Source organism: Thunnus maccoyii, chromosome 19, assembly GCF_910596095.1.
Source record: "Thunnus maccoyii chromosome 19, fThuMac1.1, whole genome shotgun sequence".
Taxonomy (NCBI): Eukaryota; Metazoa; Chordata; class Actinopteri; order Scombriformes; family Scombridae; genus Thunnus; species Thunnus maccoyii.
The window spans coordinates 25,220,096-25,240,196 of NC_056551.1; the positions used below are offsets into that span (position 1 = coordinate 25,220,096).

General features: G+C 39.8%; 1 protein-coding gene across 10 annotated transcripts in view; it reads right to left on the minus strand.

The window, feature by feature from the left end:
- Positions 1–16,163, minus strand: part of LOC121885511 (calcium/calmodulin-dependent protein kinase type II subunit beta) — a 51,189-nt gene extending 35,026 nt beyond the window's left edge. For 3 of the 10 annotated variants that reach the window (XR_006092576.1, XM_042395026.1, XM_042395025.1), the window contains exons 1-5: positions 15,530–16,163; positions 10,581–10,675; positions 9,027–9,086; positions 8,600–8,654; positions 7,934–7,999 (exon numbers count right to left, since the gene is read on the minus strand). Coding sequence is in view for 8 of the 10 variants with exons in the window: in XM_042395026.1 (XP_042250960.1) it covers positions 7,934–7,999; positions 8,600–8,654; positions 9,027–9,086; positions 10,581–10,675; positions 15,530–15,591 (338 nt within the window). In the remaining 2 variants the exon portion in view is untranslated. Of the gene's footprint in view, positions 1–2,671; positions 2,745–7,933; positions 8,000–8,599; positions 8,655–9,026; positions 9,087–10,580; positions 10,676–10,769; positions 10,804–15,529 lie in introns of those variants that run through there. The other 7 variants (XM_042395031.1, XM_042395028.1, XM_042395027.1 and 4 more) reach the window with 5 other exon arrangements.
- Between the last annotated feature and the right edge of the window lie 3,938 nt (positions 16,164–20,101).

The following is a 20,101-nucleotide window of genomic DNA, read 5'->3' on the forward strand; positions in this document are numbered from 1 at the left end:
CACTCCACACACACAAACACACACACACATACACAAGTTCACACAGCTATCCTTGTTAGGACACTGCATTGACTTCCATTCACTGTGGACAGCCTAACCCAAACCCTAATCCCTAAACCTTAACCAGGACCTCAGAAATGACGTTTTGCCTCACTAGGACCAGGCTTTGGTCCCCACACCGGCAAAGGTCCCCAAGAGGTAACAAAAATGTGCGCACAAACACACACACATACACACAGTATCACATTCATCACAGTCACACACTGGAACAGTATGGGATTTAATTTGTTTCATGATAGTACAACAAAATCTTCCAAAGATCACACAAAAAATAAGTAAATTGAAACCAAAAAATGACCTTTAAGGCAAAATTTACAATAAAACTATACAAGAGTTTTATATTTGATTACAATATTCTCCGTTTTTCTTTCACTGGTGGGGATTTTTCTTTTTTTTTTTTGCTGTCACTTTTTTGAAGTTTGGACACAAAACGCTCCTATGGACAGGTGTTACAGCGCTGCGTCTCCATTGGTCAGCAGTACAGAAGCGCAACAAGTGATACACTTTTATGATGTTGGATGTTAGACATGGTCAAAGTTCCATAACATGAGATGAACGTATGTAAAAATGCTGCCTGCAAGTCAAAAGTCAGGGCTTCATCCTGCTCTGAACACAACAAAGTTACCTCTACTTCTTCCTCATGATGACGTCAGATTGTTTGAACATGCCCACAAATGGCCGTCAGTTCAGTAGCTTTTGTTGCTAATATTGTTCTTTGGGTTGTTCACGTTGTTCGCTCACATATTTCAGATCTTATTCAGGCTCCAACATGTCCGGATGTATTTAAGAAGTTTCCATTTCAGGTAAAGAACGAGAAGAAGAAGTGAAATCCTGCTACTATAGTTTGCTTACGTAGCCTCCGGAGCCAGAGGAAGTTTCCTGAAGCCGACCAATCAGAAAAGAGTGGGCTCATCATGTCATCATCTTAAAGAGACAGGAGCTAAAACGGCCTGTTTGAGATGGAGGCTGAACTGAGGGGCTGCATAAAGGACCAGTAGAAGATAAATAAGGAGTTTTCAACTGTAAATCATGCAAAGATATTCCCTTAAAGCCCCAGAATATAAATTTAAACCTGGAAATTAGCATGATGCGCCCCCTTTAACTTTTCTGAAGTTATTATTAGAAATCATAAACAACTATATAGATACTGGTCACTGAATATATATAATAAATCCAAAGAATATGATGTAATCACACATCTTTCCCACTTGTTGTTTGTTTTGGCTTGCAAGAAAGCTAAAGCTAACCTTTAATCAGCATTGCTGCAGGATTAATTTAGGTCTAGTTAGCGTTAATATAAGCTGAAGTTGAAGTAAACAGGGGGTTGTTGATATTCATCTGATTTATTGACAAGCTCAGTGTACAGACACTGTGGGCAGAGAAATCCCAGTAAACTAAATTAGCCTTCAGCAACACTGGATAAATAGCGTGTTAGATTTCACTGTCCTGCAGATGATTAAGGCAAAAACAAACAACAAACATGTGCATCACATTGTTTAAATTCATATATATTGAGCAGCCAATGTATCTATATGGTTGTTTATAATTACTAATGATAACCTAAAAGAAAAATTAAAAAGACATTTATTTTCTGTTTCAGTTGCAAGAGATATAAATAGTTGGTGAGGGGGGAAATATTTCACTTCTGGACCGTTGACCTTTCCCTCCAAAATAAATGAACTGTGTCAGAACTGAAAAACTAAAGAACAGAACAGAAAATAGTGACAGCAAAAGAGAAAATCCAATCCGTGACAGAAAAGAGGAGAATATTGCGATAAAATGTGGAACTCTTGAATATTTTATAAGTTTTGCCTTTGAGGTAAATTTTTGGTTTCAAATAATTCATATTCACTTTCATTTTTTGGTTTGATTCTTGGAAGATTTTCTTAAATTATTATGAAACAAATCCTATGAAACATGCACATACACACATATACATCTTCAATATCCATATAGGAAAGCTCTCCCTGTGCACCACATTCACACACAAACGCACAAAAAAAAAAAAAAAGTGTGAACAGTGAACCTGTCTGTGAACTACAAAGGGTGAGAAGGTGTACATTTTTGTTGTTTTCTGTTTTCAAGAAGGGGCCAAACATTAGTCAGGCAGCGTAGGAGTGTGCTGCAGCTCCACGTGGGAGACACTGTGTCTAACCTGCACGTTTCTGTCGTGTAATTTATTCAGGGAACGGCAGCACCTTTGATGAAAAGATTTAGCAGGTTTTAGGCTTTACTCTGCTGTTACTCCATGAACGCTCCTCACTTTCATTTTCTCTCTCATGCTTACTCACTCTCTCACTCATACTCTCTCTCTCTCTCTCTCTCTCTCTCTCTCTTTCTCAGAGTATGGTGCCCTGTCTGCTCGGGCCCACAGGAAATCACAATTCTAGTTCAGACCGTTTAAAATAGTGCAACAAGAGTCCCAAAAGCAAAAACCTGAAGACAGGCAGAAACGCAAAAAAGAGACAGACAGACAGCAGGCACAGGCAAGTTTGTTTTAACATCACAGGCATAAATTAAAGAGTAACAATAAAGCACAAGCATGTAAAAGAACAACCCTTATATACGGAGGGTGCAGGGCAATGCAACACAATGAGACACACACACACACCTTGAGGTCCCTGTGCACAATGTCATGTTGGTGGGTGTAAGACACACTGTCTAGAATCTGATGGATACAGTGACTGTGGAGACAAAACAACAGGGTGAGGAGCAGATAAACGGAGGGAACACGGGGAGGAAAAGGAAGCATAAGGTCGGTAATACAGAGAGGTGGAGGGAGTAAAGGATAATCTGGTAGGAGGAGGATGTTTTTAGCTATGTGAGGAAGATTAAAGGGTCAGTTCACCCGAATCACAAAGAACATGTTTCCTGATTTATCTCTAACTTGTCAGGCAGGTAGTTGTGGTTTTATTCGCCCCGAGCTGTGAGATATCTGTCTTTGAGATTCACTCCAATAAACCGGAGGTGAATGGAAATTTAATTTGTAGCGCTCACAGTATTCAAAGATTAAATTTAAACAAGATTAATCTGCAACACACCAGCAGCGTGTCAAAACACCTGAACTCATTAGGCTCTTTTATACAGAGATCCTGCATTAAGCTGCTTTTTTTTTTTTTTTTTTTTTACACTGAATCAAACAAAGCCAGCCAGCATAATGTCGCCCCTGTGTGTGCTTTTACATAGCATGCCCGCGTTCAGGAGGAGGTATGACATGTAACACAACAGCGTCCCTTTTACACAGATGTCGATCCCGCTCTTTGACTACCTCCATAGCCGGATTATTGGCGGAGCAAAACTGCCCCCCCACGCCATGTCCATACCTTTCATACAGAACAGCGAGGTGGATAAAGGTGCAGCATTCTCGCCTGGAACAGGCTGTGTAAAAGGGGCTATTGTTTTCTATTTACACGCTGGCTGCATCTTGGTGTGCATCATCACATCAACTTGTCAGGATCTGACTTCTCAGCATTAACTTTTTAGAACAACAGCAAATTTATAAGACCTGCAGATCTGCACATCCTCCCGACTACTTCTTCTGTGTGTGAGCACTATTGGTGTCAATTGATCAAATTACACTACACTATGCGGTGCTGCCAATGTCTGTTGCAGTCTTCAGCTACATCAGCAGCTCTGTGAGGCTGTCCAATGGTACTTTGAGCTAAATGCTAATGTCAGAATGCTAACATGTTCAAAATGACAATGCTAACATGCTGATGTTTAGCAGGTTGAATGTTTTAAACAGAAAGTATAGCTGAGGTTGATGGGAATGTCATTAGTTTTGCAGATGTGTAGTCATAAATCAGTCATAAATACAATTCCTGCTGTGGGAACATGAAGGTCTGGATCAAATTTCATGGCAATCCATCCCATAGTTGTCAAGACATTTCTCTCTTAACCAAAAATGTCAACCACATGGTGACGCTAGAGGAGGAAAAGTCAGCGGGATTCATCTTCTGGGCACCATGAATATCTGCATCAAACACAGTGCTGATCCAACAAGTAGAGGTCAAACTACAGTATTTCAAAGATTCAGCAGAAAAATTTACCTGCTGGTGGCGCTAGAGGAAAAGTCAGAGGATCACCAACGTCAGACATATTCATCCTCTGGGGAACATGAATGTCTGTATGAAATTTCATAGCAATACATCAAATAGCTGTTGAGATGTTTCAGTCTACAACCAAACGTTGGACATTGCCATCCCTAGAGCAACACCACTAACAAGGCTAAAAACTCAGCAATATGTCTGTTATTTAACAGATGTCACTGTCATCAATTTTCATTGGAAATACTTTATATTGAAGAAATATTCTCTATGAAATGAGGACGCTGTTTCTGGACAAACATCACATTTCTGTCACTGATTTTTTTTTAGATATCTAGATATTTTTTCCAGATAGAGGCAGAAATCTGAGAAACAAATATCTCAAAACCTGGACACACAAAACCAAAAGTATCTACATGTCTGGATGCCATTAGAGGGATAAATGAGAAAATATGTTTTTTTTGGTAATTTGGGTGAACCGACCCTTTTAACAGGGTGGAGAAAGAAGGGAGGGATTGAGCTATTCTGTGTGCAGATGGAGTATGGAGAGGAAACTGTCAGTGAGATACTGTTGGACAGTAATCAAGCCATGCTAGTCACACACCCACACAAAAACACATAGAGTGACACACACACACACACACAAATACACAAATAATTTATGCAAAGAGAACAAGGGAGAATGAAGGCAGATGAGGAGGGAGAAAAGAAAATAGCAGGAAAAGTACAGCTTAAGAATACAGAGAAAGATACTCAATACAATGAGAGAAAAACCAGCACAATCATTCTGGTTAGATATGTGCCTTGTATTCTGACTGGGAATTCAGTATGGGAGCACTGGATTGAGTGCAAAAAACAGTCTTCATGCGATTTATTTAGTGCTCATCTGCCAGACCAAAATTTACCAAACATCAGTTTTATATTTCTATCTTTCTTAACCTTTAAATCTGCTTCATTCAAATAAAATAATACATAATTTCTTGTCAAAGTAGCATTTATTTGACTACAGCAAAATTGATTAATCTGTGAAAATCACTCTGTGCATTTTTATATAATGCATTATTAAAAACAAAACATAAGTCGTGTTTTAATTCAATGATAAACACTAATTGTAAGTAGATTTTTGGGTAAGTTGATGTAAGTATGTATGTATACTAAGTATGGAAATGGAGGATATTAAAACAAGTGTATGTTTGTAAAAAGACAACTATAGCTTTGTATTGCCCACATTAAGTGAATAGCTGTGGTATATAAAATGGTATCATCTGCATAAAAATGTACATTACAGTGGCAGTGCTATTAAGTATATAGTGAATAGAAGAGGATCAAGAATAGATCCTTGCTGAACACCTTGATTAACGAGATCTAAAAAGGATAGTTAGAATAGGATTACTGCATATTTATGGGTGGTTCAATTAATGGTGCAAGAGTTTGTTTTAAAGCATGTTTAATAGTGTTTAAGTTTCAGTGTGACAGCCCCTAATTCAGGTTTATTTACATGTTTGGTGGATTGATGGCTTCAGTAAAAAAAAAAAATCAAAAACAGATGTAAAATGGTTGTCAGTGATTCACAGATTAGCAGTTTCTGTTTGTGTTCCTCAGCGGCTGATAATACTTCCTATATTATTCTGTTCTAGTGAAACATTGCCTACATACACCTCAGGAATCTAATATTATGAGTTTATTACACTTGACATCTGGCATGTTTGGTATATTTTGCTGGCAAACAGCATAAATTTCATACATGCTAACGTTGCTATTATCTAGCACGAGGCGGCTTCTGCTCTTAACTTGTGCCACGTCGTTGACGCGGGAAACTGTAAGAATTAGCTTTTATGTTTAGTTGTGAAGTCTTGGTTAACAATATTACTACTATTAGCGCTGCTTCTCACTGGACTTTATGTGTCATGTTAGCTAGCTAGAGCTGCTGCTAATTCACTTTTAAAAACTTACTGTTTTCCAGGAAGTTGCATTATTTCTAAATTCTGACAAGGTAAATGTAAATATACTAGTTATCTATATCTTGGCACACATTTTGAGTCACACTTTGAGTGAAGTCCATCAATGCATGTTTTGCATCATTAACTGTAAGAAGAAAATAGTGAAATCTTATATGCTAATAGCTGATAGCTGTTTCAAAGTGGGATACGGGCAACAATATTAAATGTATGTGTGTCTAATCTTCTGTACATTCATTAGGAAACAAAGAGAAACTCATCAGCTACAACCCCTGAGAACTGCTTAAAGCCAGTTGACAGTTTTATTTAGAGAATAATGTGGTGATAGCTAATTTCTGGGAGGAAATATACTACAGATGGGGGTTTGTCAGCCGCTAGCAAATAGCTAAAGAGCCCCTGCTTGATCGCCTCTGCATCTGTCACATATTGTTTTTTTTGTATTTGCCTAAATTTGCATATTTGTAGTTAAGGTTGAACCCTGAAAATAGTATAAAACACATGGGGATACATAAACTACACTGCTAGAAAAATGCACACTAGCAAAGTACTCAATATGGTATTTTTCAAATATGATAATTAAGACTTTTAACCCTCATATTAATGCTTTTACCAACATCTAAACTATCTAAATGTCATGTTGATGAATCACTATGTGCTGGACTTTTACACTTGAGTACCTGAATAATTAAAATAGATAAAAGCACTGAACAAACAGACGCTATCCGTGCTTCTTGAAACAAATGAATGCATCACATTATTTTATGATTTTGCTTTAAATGCATTAGACTTTGCATTCACTTAATCACAGTCTATCACAGTCTGTGCAGACTCAGAAAACAAAATATGCTTCCCCTTCAAGCCTGATGGTTATCATCATGTTTTTTGGTACTGCTAAATAACTGATGCTTAGATTTCTTTATGTTGAGAGCAGCAGATCCAGCACGACTAGTTGTTTGGTGAATTGAAAAATGTCGATCACTGTTTCCAAAAGCCCAAGATGCAACCTAAAATGTCTTTTTTTGTCCCGACCAACAGTCCACAACCCAAAGATATTTGGTTTACTATCATATCAGACTAAAGAAATCTGAAAATATTCGAATTGAAGAAGCTGGAACAGAGAATTTTGGCATTTTTCTTACAAATTACTCAATTAATAATAATAATAATAACTCAAATACGTTTCCTCTTGAAGTCTGATTGTTATCATCATGTTTTGACTACTGATACTTTAATGTCTTCATGATTGATGAAAGCATCACTGCCAGCATACAATATAAAAGGCATCATTTAGAGCCCTGAATATGACAACAGGTGGGGTGATAAAACAGTCAGAAAGATGAGAGTGAAAGATAAATATGTTTAAGGATGAAAAACAGCTGAAAAACATCATCTTTTCCTCCTTTTGCTGCTTTTCTCATTCTACCTCTTTCCCTTCCTCTTTTTAATGTCCCCTTCTTTTCTTCTCTCTCTCTCTCGCCTCTGCAAACCGCCTCCACAGTCAAATTGATTTAAGTCTACCTCCTGAGGGGGTTTACAGCGTGGGCGTGTGTGCATTTTGTGCATGTGTATGTTTCCATCTGTCTGTAAAGATTCTGGGGTGGGAAGGAAAAAAAAAAAAATTCACGACCTCGATTGCAATTCAGTTCACAGAGCAAATGTGCTGAAAACTGCGCAGAGGTATTTTCCATCAGAAATATAAAGCCTGTAAAAAAAAACCAAAAAAAAAAACAACGTCTGTTTGTGATAATGAGAGGAGAAGGGGTTTGGAGGACTGCAGAGGCTGGAGGACTGACACATGGAGGAGGAGATGAAGAAGAAAAAAGAGAGAGAGAGGGCCATAGAGATGGAGAGACTCGTTGGGGTGTTTACCTGGCATCTGCTTCACTGTAGTACTCTCTGGCCACAATATCCTCAAACAGCTCCCCTCCTGTCACCCTGAGGAATGTAAAGATGGAGGTTAAAGCGCTAAATTATATACATAAGCGCATTCTTTCACTCATACACACACACACACACACACACACACATATACACAAACACATACTGACAGGAGGGGGATGTCCTCATTAGGGGGAAACCCCGGCTGCAGGATTCACTCCGACTGGGTTGCCATGGAGACTGGCTCCAGTGCGGGGGAGTGTAGATGTATCTGTGTGTGTGTGTGTGTGTGCTAAAGTGGGAGCTGCAAGGAGGGAGGTTGAGGGGGGTGGGGGGAGGGAGGAGGGGTAGGACTGTTATGTAATGGGGGGAACTGCCTTGGAAGCGAGGAGGGAACGAGGAGAAGAGAGAGAAAGGAGGAGATGAAGAGGATGCGGATATATAGAAAGAAAAGTAATATAGAGGAGACAGATGCAGCGAGGATTGGAGGGAGGGAGTGGAAAATGAAGCACCAGGGGAGAAGGAGGAGGAGATGGGGGAGGAGGGAGAGCGGCACGGTATGGAAGAGGAAGAGAAGAAGTGGGGGCGAGGAGGAAAGAAGGAAGGAGGAAAGGAAAGAAGGAAAGGAGGGAGGGGAGAGGAAACGAAGCAACTCACAGGTCAAAGAGGAGATAGTGGAAGCCTTCCTCTGAGATACTGTCATGGAGACGAACTGCAGGGAGGCAAAGAGAGAGAAAGATGGAGAAAAAGACCGATAGAGGCATCAAAACGATCTGATCTTTTTTCTTTTTTAAGAAATATGAGGCACATATTTTTATCATCTTTTATTTCATCATTCAATACGTCATGCACACGCCTCTATTATTGCTTCAGTCTTGACAAACAGGTTCACACCTCGTTTCTCTGACCTTAACAAAGTGATCATTTTAACCGAAACCTTGATCTTCCCCTAAACCTAAACAGACCTTAAACATTATTTTTTAACAGTGATGTTTCGAAGATCAGAAAACACTTGTATGTGTCGTCCTGGAGTTCATGGACAATCTCATCTATCTGTATATTTAAAAAAAAAGTAGAATCTCACCAATGTTGGAGTGCTTGAGCAATCTGCAGATCCTGGCCTCCCTCTCCAGTTTCTGATGGTCTACAAGACAAAGTCAAACTGAAGCTTTACAGCGACATCTCAGATTTAAAAAAGTGACAAAAGTGAAAGAAAATGAAGCAGTTTGGGTCAAGTGAGGTCGACGTGCACGCAGGTGCACCGTACGAGAGGATACAACCTCGTTTTAGAGTTTGTAGAGGTGTTGGTAACTCTTCTGAAGGTGAGACACACACAAGACTTTAATACATGTTTTCACACACGCACACACGCACACGCACACACACACACACACACAGATGAGAGCAGCCTGAGGGCTACATTTGTCCCAGATGCCCATTTAACCCCTCATTCCAGATAGAGGAGCAGAGGAGAGGAGAGGAGAGGAGAGGAGAGGAGAAGAGAGGAGAGGAGAGAGAGGAGAGGAGAGAGGAGGAGAGGAGAGGAAATAAGAGGAGGAAACAAGGGAAGAGAGGAAACAAGAGGAAAGGAAAGGAAAGGAAAGAAGAGGAGGAAACAAGGGAAGAGAGGAAACGAGAAGAGGAGAAAAGACAAGGAAACAAGAGACAAGAGGAGAGAAAACAAACAGAGGAGAGAAGATGAAGAAAGGAAGCAAGAGATGAGGAGAGGATACAGGAAGACGCAAGCAGAGAGGAAAGGAAAGGAGGAAACCAGAGAGGAGAGAAGGTCAAGCTAAGTGGAGGACGTGTCGTGTCCTTTATTTGCTTTTTCTGTGACTGACAGCTCTACAGTGAGTCCTGCCCTGCAGTCCGGATATCTGTGTCAGTCGTGCAAAAACAGAAATGGCTGTATGATGTGACCTCAAAGACCACGCAACAGGGCGGGACGAGGAGGCTGTGAATGTGAAAAGTCACGCGTGTATGTTTATAATAAAGGTGGTGTGAGATTCACGCCGCCATCGTCCCACCCATGATCTCATTCCTCCGCTGTAATTACACCATTGTTGCTATTTTTAGAGGAGGTTTGTTTTGTTTTTTTACAGTATTTGACAGTTCAAGAAAGGAAGAACACTGGGAGAAAAAGACAAACACAGGATCTTGCTTCATCACAGTTCGACATTGTGTCTGCAAATGTCACATTCTGTCACAACAAATCCGTAGTAGAAGAAGTGTGAAAAACCGAGAGCGAACTTGTGATTTTTTTTCCCTCCTGTTAAAGAGTCTGTCCTCGTAACAATTTGTTCAGGAAAATGCTGGTATGAGTCTCGTCCTCTTTTGATGCTCTGCCGATCCTCGTCTCTCTATCGCCGCGGATTCGACCGAGCATCTGACTGAAAACCGTCATCTGCCTCTCTCGGAGGAACAGACGTGAAGGCTTCACACACTAGAATCAAACATGCGCTAAAATATGCTAATGTGAGCTTTCAGATCTGGGACATACACACACACATAGACACACATATACACACACATACATACACACACATATACACACATACATAGCATAATGATGAAACCCCCAACCCCCTCCCCACCATGCAGCCACGTTACAGGGTATCTGTTAACGTCTTCCTCTCACCTCTGGCCGAGAGCTTTTTGGTGTTGATGATTTTGGCCGCGTACTCTTGGCCTGTGCAGAGTTTGACACAGCGGCGCACCACTGAGAAGGCCCCCCTGGGGAAACAAAGAGAGGAGACAGGAGACGGGTCAGCTGCCATATAAGCTTCGTCAGCATCTATCAAAGGGGCATCTCAGATATCAGATTGACCTCATTGTTTCCTCCTCTCAGCCTGTATAGGATCAGGCTGGTGAATATGCAGATCCAAACCAACAATGAATTGATCTACTAATAGGTATTGTGTGTGTATCCAAAGCCTGATAGATCTTATTCCTCTGTGCTGCAGACCTCCGTTGTTGTCTAAAAACTATTAAAAACACATCAGTGAGCCACATCGCTGCACTGGGTGACATGATCCTTCATCATGAAGAGTTTGGTCGCATTAGTTTGTTCAGAAACAGCTCCAAAGATTAATAACAGCCATCACATTTTCAGTCTCTGGAAAGTAGTTCTGTGCAGGGCAGACGCTACTGAGCATGTGCGCGAATGCAGCTCTGTTCACAGCTTGTTGTGCTACATATCAACCTCTTGACTTTGTACTGAAATTCTTTGAGAAATGTAAAATGTCTGAGTCAGAGTCTGATCGCTACAGTGAGTGTGAATATACATTGGACGCACAAGTGGAAATTTTGGCGAATGTGACGGATCCATAGAAGCGTACTTGTACTCGAACAAATGTCTTGGTCGTAAGCAGTGATGTCACTTTGGCGTCAAAACTTGGGATTCTTTATTGCCTCCAGCCATCGACAGCAGAACACCGGATATGAAGGGAAAAAGTGGAATTTCTGTTGCATACATATAATCATGTGGTCCGGATAATTCCACAAGCAGATACAGAGCTCTTCATTCTCTAACTTAAATTTCATACAAGTTGAGAAGACGTGGAAAAATATCAGTTACTATTATTAATACAAACTATGTTCCTGCTCATGCTCAATGGCCTCTAAAGTTTGTCCCCATTCCTTTTCTATGGGACACCAGTGAATCAATTCAACTGATCAGTGGTGCTTCATGCAAAAGCACTTATTTGGAAGTGATGCAGTGAAACTTTGAAACAAATTAGCTTGATGGTGGACCAGGAAGCTATGAGAGGATGTTAGCGGAAGAGAAAATAATCTTTGCCATTTTGGGAATTCCATTTTTTTTACGCTTCTGTACAAAATTACAAGAAGAACGACAAAAGAAATGCAGCTTGGCGTAAAGTAATGCAAATTTTTGGAGAAAGCAGTGAGTTGTTTATGTACACAATGCTAGCTAGGAAATGCTAACAGGCTAAAAACTTGTTGACATCGCGATGTAAATATCTCCACATCCTTGCCAGCTGGTGTCGCTGCCCATAGCGACGAGCGAGAAGTGGCAGAGGCCATGTTTGCACAATTTTTCACCGTTACACAGAACTACTCTCCAGAGAGTGAAAATGTGATCACTGTTATTAGTCTTTGGAGCCGTTTCTAAACAAGCTAACATGACCAAACTCTTCATAATGAAGGAACATGTCACTCAGTGCAGCACTGTGACTCACTGACATGTTTTTAATAGTTTTTAGACAACAACAGAGGTCTACGGCACAGAGGAATAAGATATATCAGGCTTTAGATACACACATAATACTTGTAAGTAGATAAGTTCATTGTTGGTTTTGGTCTTTTCATGGAATTGTAGATATTTTAAAAAATCACCAGCCTTATCCTTTCAAACATCCTGATATATTTATAAACTAGTCTTTACTCTTACTTATCTGACTCTTACTTATGAGTTGAATAATTTCAGCAATGTGAGCAGCATCACACTGCAAGAATTAGAGGAAGAAAAGCAGCATTTCAAGGATAAGTAAGCGTGTGTGTGTGTGTGTGTGTGTGGTGAAGTTTTTAGGGCCACATTTGCTCATCAAACCCAACAGAGACAAACAGAAATAACCACCTCTGTCATTTCTCTGAGCTAATTTTATCTCACCTCAGTATTGTTACGCAATGAAACACTCACTCCCCTCAGAGCCCCCGACTCTCACGAGCACTCTAACGCGCACACGCATTATGAGGAGACGGGGTGAGTAAGCATGACACATGACGCTGACACTCCTGGCGTGCGGCGGCGGCGGCGACCAGCAGCGGAGCTTCGACCTGGCAGGTTATCTGCACGGCAGGTGGGAGTCAGGAGGTCAGGATCTGGATCCAAAACCTGGATTAGTTCAGCTCAGAGTGAAACTAATCTCTCTAATAACTGTGATATTTTATCTTCTTCCTCGCAATGACGTCATACATCTGAAACAGAGCTGAAGCAATTAGCTGATTAATCAATTAGTTGATCAATAGAAAATTAAATGGCAACAGTTGAGTAAATGCCAAGAATTTGTTGGTTCCAGTTCCTTAAACGTGAGGTTTTGCTGCTTTTCTTAAAATCTTTTCTTAAAAGGTAAAACCTTTTAAGAAAAGATTAAACGTTTCAGTTTTGAAATGTTTAATTAATTAATCAATTAGCTGATCAACAGAAAACTGATCAAAACAATGTTTTAGGTCATAAATAAACTTATTTCTGACTTTTGTTGCTTACAGTTGTTGAAAGCTAGAAGATTCAGATTTGATAAGCAGATTTGTTTTGAAAGATTAGTCGATTAATCAATTAGTTGATCAACAGAAAACATTTTTCCAATAAGGCAGCGTTTGTATGTCTGAAATATTAACTTATTTATGACGTTTGTTGCCTAAAGTTGTTGATAGCTTCAACTAAATATATTCAATAAGGGACTCAAAACTATTGGGATTTGATAATCAAATTTTGTTTAGTTGATTAATCAATTAGCTGATCAACAGAAAATGTATCAAAATAATGTCAATCTTTGAGTTTTAGGTCTTAAATATTAGATTATTTATGACATTTGTTGCTGAAAGTTGCTGAAAAATAAACCTAAAAAGATTTGATAAAAGGATTTCAAAGGATTCAGATTTGATAAGCAGATTCGTTTTGAACGATTGATTGATTAGTTGATTAGTTGATCAACAAAAATATTTTTTTTAGTGAGGCAATGTTTGAGTTGTAGGTCTAAAATATGAAGTTATTCATGACTTTTGTTGCCTAAAGTTGTTGATAGCTTCAACTAACTTGATTCAGTGAGGAACTCGAAAGTATTTGGATTTGATAATCTGATTAATTTTGAAATGTTTAGTTGATTAATCGATTAGCTGATCAACACAAAATGTGTCAGAACATTGTCAATCTTTGAGTTTTCCATCTTAAATATTAACTTTTTTATGAGTTTTGTTGCTTAAAGTTGCTGAAAGCTAAACTTAAATAAATTCGGTGAGGAATTTGCAAAGTATTCAGATTTGATAAGCAGATGAAACGATCGATCAATCAGCTGATCTACTGAACATTAATTAGGCTTAATTCTCAAATATTAAGTTGTTTATAATTTGAGACTGGAAAGGATTCAGATTGGATCAGCTGATTAAAGCCAAAACAATTTGGCAACTAATCAATTAATCAATTTAACTAATCAATCGGTGCTTAAATGTGATGATTTGCTGCTTTTCTTTACGTCGTATGATTGTAAACTGAATATTTTGGGGTTTTGGGCTGTTGGTCGCACAAAGTGTGATGAGCATTTTTATCCACTCTCTGACTAATCAATTGATCAATAAATCAAAATTCTAATTGACAGTGAAAGTAATCATTAGTTGCATCCCCGGAGCAGATGTGATGGATTCAGGGTCAATAAAAAAGGATTTAAAGTCGGGGAGTGGTGGTCGCCCCTTTGACTCTTAACTCTTGACTACAGGCTAAATATTACCTTCTGGATAATCAACAGTCCTCGTGTCTCTATATATCTGCATCACACACACACACACACACACACACACACACACACACACACACACACACACACACACACAGAGAGAAAAACACACCAGAAAGTGACAGCGCAAGCAAAACAGCAATAAGGCTCCGTTATCAGTGAGGGCAGCTGCTGTTACTGCAGCATGTCTATTGTCTTTTTAACTTATCACATCCCACACACACACATTAACACACACACACACACATACACACACACACACATTAACACACACACACAGATCACAGCCATCATAAAAGAACTAAACAAGCAAGCAGCCTGTAAAAATATAACATCAACGTTAATGTTCAAGGACTGAACTTGCTTTTCTTTTTTTTTTTTTTTTTAAATCCAGAGCTGTGGAATAAATGTTCCTGTGAGGCAAACAGTGCACAGAGATCCTCTCTACCCACGCACAATCTGACAGAGACATTGAGTCCACTTTGCATCTACCCACTGTGGCACCCATAGCCTCTTCAATTTGTCTGCATCCTTATTAGGGACCACACATTCTCATCTCTCCATTTCTTTTCTTTCTTTCTGTTCTTTTTCTAATTTTTCCTCCACACAGGACACACCTCATTAGATTAGCAGTAGATCAAGGGCAGCAGCAGCAGCAGCAGCAGTATTATTCTCTTGACTTCTCCACTAAGCTGTGTGCCAGCCAGTGATTAAAGCCAGCTGATGATGAGAAGGCTTAATTCCGACACATCAGCTTTTCCCTGATATTAGCCCCCGTTTGTCCCTAACTAGCCTTTGGGAGGATGAGGAGAAGGAGGAGGAGGAGAAGGGTTTGGGGGGTGCCCAGAAGTGCTCCAGGACTCATCTTCATGCAAAAAAATCAAACTCTCTGACGCCTTGTCACATAGCCTGGCTCATACATTTAAAGAATGGAGCAAAAGAAGCTTGATAAATGCTCCTAATTGAGGTTTAGAGTCCTAATTTTAGATGCAGGAGAGCTCCAGCGTGCGTTTTGTTTTGAGGGGATGGAGACGCATCCATCACCCGCTCACGCTCTTTGGACAGGCTGCATGCAAAGAAAGAGACTCAGAATAAACGAAATGGAACAGCGGCTTACTTGCCAAGCTCCTCGTACAGCTGGTATTCATCTGTGAAACGTGTACAAGTAGTCGTTGCCATGATGCTTCCTTCCTCGGACGGGGTGCGGGTGCCGAGTCCGAAAATGCACGGTGCGTCGCTGCGGACGGGAGGACCTCAGGCTCTGTCTCCGCCCACCTCAAACCTCCGGTCGGCTGAGTGGTTCAGCTGCAACCCGGTACACACACACACACATACACACACAAACACACACACTCACACACACACACACTCATACACACTACTAACACGGTCCCGGCTCTGTGCTCTCCGCTCAGCCAGGCGAGGGCGAGGAGGACGCACTCTTTAAATACCACACAAAATGGTAATGCGAGCTCCCCACATGACGTGTTGGAGAATAAAAAAAAAGGAGAAAGAAATCAAGAAATAAAGAAAAAGTGAAATGAAAGGCTGATTGAAGAGCGCAGGGGGGATCGCTGCGTTTGATTAGACGTTATTATAGGCCTAAATCATCAACTGTAGAGAAGCTTGGCTGCAGCCTATAAAGAAATTACTTCACTTGTAACCGGAGCTGAATATATTCTTTAGTTTGTGAGGAAACCCTCAGTGAATCAATATTGCGAAGAAAACGTCACGCATGAGTCTTGAGTAAGTCTTCAGTGTCTACAGAGGGTCGTTTTTTGCATCTTTGTGCCCATTTTTTTTTTAGCAAATATAAGAAACAAAAGATATAATAGTTTCATTTGGACGTGGCTGGATTAAGCTGTCATATAAAGATGACGTAGTGAGACGTGATGTCACTTCATTGGTTCGCATTGGAGCCGGTTTGATGAAGCCTTGTTCATTCCTATGAAAGTTGCTCATTGGCGCATGAAGCCAAAAAAAAAATGGGCTTCCTGCTGTAAAGAAATTACTCAGATGTTGCTCATACTTCTTGTGTTTTTGGGCCCTCAGAGCACGCTCACTAGAGTCTTCCGCTGACTTCCTTTTAGGCTCTCCACCTCACCTAAATGGGGATAAAATAATTCAATCGTGTGACTCTTCTAGACTTCCCAAATGGATCAAACTCTGATAGTAAAACTTGTCATTTCATGGCGCTTGTGAAACTCCAAAACGTTTATTCAATGTCTTTGATTGTGTGCGGGGAAAAAGCATGGATGTATGAAGAGAAGTGGATACAGCGTCAGAGCCGAGGCCCCGTTCATTCATTCCTATGAAAGTTGCTCAGTGGTGCACGAAGCCAAAAACCCACTCCTTGAAAACATACTGCACATGCTCTATAGGCCCAATGCACCCATGGAGCATGCTCATTAGAGACTTCTGCCGGCTGACACGGCTAACTTCTGGTTTAGCCCTCCGGCTAACTTGAATGGGGATAAAACGATTAAATCGTGCAGCTCTTCTACTTTTGAAATACGATCAGACCAAATGGATCGAACTCGAGTCATTTTGGGTTGTGATGCTCAAAAAAATGTATCCACTGATTTACAGACGTCTCTTTCACAATGTAAGTCTATGAGAAAAAGTCTTTTTGGGCCCAATAGCATCACGTGATGTTGTAATTACACAGTTTGGCCACTATGTCAAATTGGCTTCAAAGCCCAGCGCTCTTCCTCTATCCAGTTCTCTTTGTACGTCTGTGGGAAAAAGGCCTTTTGGGCCAGTGTGCATCACGACCTGGAAGTTGTAATTACGCAGTTTGACCACTATGTCAAACTGTGATGTTCCCTTTCAGGGAAGGGATGGTGCAGGAGTAGAAGTTCCTCAGTATTTGAGAGGATACCTGGAGTTTCCTCAAGCATCTGAGGTGAAACAGTCTCAGATCAGGTCCTCAGTGATGTGGACACCAACGTACTTGAAGCAGTCCACCCTCTCCCGCCGAGGACCTGCTGATATTAAGTGGGGCGTAGTTCCTTCCCTGCTTCTCCCCAGAGTCCACTATCAGCTCCTGAGTCTTGCTAAGGTTCAGGAGCAGGTTGTTGTGCTGACGCCAGCGGGTCAGGTCTTCTACTTCCTCCAGGTGGACCTTTTCACTGTTATCTGTGATCACAGCTGTGTCGTCAGCAAACTTGATGATTGTGTTGGGAGTCAAAAGTGGCTACACAGTCACATGTGTACAAAGAGTACAGCAGTGGGCTCAAAACGCAGCCCTGGGGTACTCCAGTGTTAAGCGACAAAGTTAACACTGGCTCTAGAGAGGACCTTTCGTGTTTTTTGCGAGTTTCGTGGCCATCGTAGGTTCTCCTACACGCTTGCAAGGGGAGGGGGAGGGGTATCAGTTGGTTGCAATCTGCAACCTCACCACTAGATGCCACTAAATCCTCCACACTGGTCCTTTAACCTTACTCAGCAGTATGTTGTTCACTCCATTGTCTAAAAGCGCTGCTGCACCAGTAAAATTTCATGGAAGTTGTAGATTTTTGTATGCTAATAATTACCTACTTTTGGTAATCTGGTAAATTAACCAAATGATAATCCAGCTTTGCTTTTAGGGCAGGACTATATGGCTGAATATATATCACAATATGACAAATGTAGGCTGAATTACACACAGTATATGGGGATGCAATGACTCATGCCTTAGTGTTATATATTACATCAGATAAAGGTAAAACAGAAAAAAAAACTTACTGATAAAACTAATTAAAAAAAACAAAACTTATTTAGTTTATAATTAAATGAATCATCAATTTGGACTTCATGAAAGATGATCACATCAATAAGACGTGAATCTACTGAAAGTTGATACATGATTATATTGAATTATCACAAAGACATTAATCTGAGTTATAATGTTGTTAGGAAACAGTTTTCTGATCATATCGTATACAACAAAGATCTAATCTTTACATTATTCAACGTTCAGAACAGGGTATTTTCAAATGTCACCTCTTGCCTCAAGCTGAGATCCAAGGTTTTCACTAAGTCTTACTCCACTCTTGTCTTTCCATCTTCCTTTTCCTCCTCTCATCCCTTCAGTGCATCATCAAGTCATTCTTTCCATTTCCAGAGTGCAAAGAGCGATGACTGTATAGATAAAATTATAAATTACTTAAGACCATGTTACACAAAGTATAAGAGCACTATCCGGATGTATGCAAACGGATGCAGCACTCAGCATTATTTCTGCTTTAACTGAGAGAGGATGAGAAGACACATTTCCCCCTTTTGTCTGCCTGCAGACTGAAGTTCTTAGTTTCCAAAGTACTAATTTATAAATTAGGGAACATCAGGGGAGATTAATTCCTGGACGGAGTACATAACTGTAGTCTGATGAGGTCATTCATTGACATCAGTTAGAAGCATTGCAGTAAAACTGTAATATGGAAACAGACTGTTGTGAGTCCAGAGGGAGCTGCTGTGAAATCTGATTGATTGACTCAAATGATGTCACTTGAGTCAGCATTGCTTGGGTGTGTGAATTAGAGAGAAGTTATCAGACCTGAACTGAATTGTGGGTAATGTAGGCAACAGGTTTTGACAAGAAAGTAGAATGTGTGGAACTATTTATCATTAAAACAACCTGGCAACCACAAATATCTTATTACAAGCTTATAGGGCGATATATTTATTTATATTATATATTTAATCCATATCATGATATCGTAATATCGCGATATGGCATAAGTGTCGTCTCTTCCTGGTTTTAAAGTCTGCATTACAGTAAAGTGATGTAATTCTCTGAACTTACCAGACTGTTCTAGATGTTCTATTATTTACCTTTAACTATTAAGTCATTATATCCACATTACTGATGATTATTTATCAAAAATCTCATTGTGTAAATATTTTGTGAGAGCATCAATAGGTCTTTGGTCAAAAATATTGTGATATTGTCCATATTGCTCAGCACTACTAGCTCAGTAAGGCATTCATTAAAAATGTAACATTAATAATGTCGCTTAAGTTGCAAAAATTAATATCTTATTACTGATCAGACATTGATTTACTCACATTACTCAACACATTACAAATTCCTTCATTAACGCCTTAGTAGCTTCAATCAATTAAGTATTGTTTACTAACATCAACAGATATTAGATGCTTATCATTATTAATTCCTTATTACTGATCAATAAGACATTAATAATGATTTATTGAGTATTTATTAAGTTTTAGTGGTTCCATTTATTCATATGGCTCCCTTCAGAAATTCAAATCAAGCTGCTTAAAATGTAGAAACATAACGTTTATCTGTGAATAATGTGTCAAAAGTGACAGTTGGTTTTTATTCTTTAACTTTCAAAGTATTAATTAATCAAACTGATCTAAAACTCGTTATAAAACTCTAAAGAAGTCGTTCCTAAAGTGGTTCCTTGTGGACCTGCCATGACAAAAATAAGGCAACATTTACATAACTAAATCTTATATTATGTTTCCAGATGTCAAAACAGATGAAATATGCATTAAACACTGAGATCAGCATATTATGAACTCTGTTAAATATGCAGTTTTGCTAAAGATAACGACACGCGGCTCACAGTCACATGACATGTTTTCCGTCTCAGTGGAAACATTTCCCATGAAGGAGTGAAGTGGTTTTAAAAAGGTTTTGGGAGCCGCTTCTCTGAGGCGTAAATTAAAAGGACAA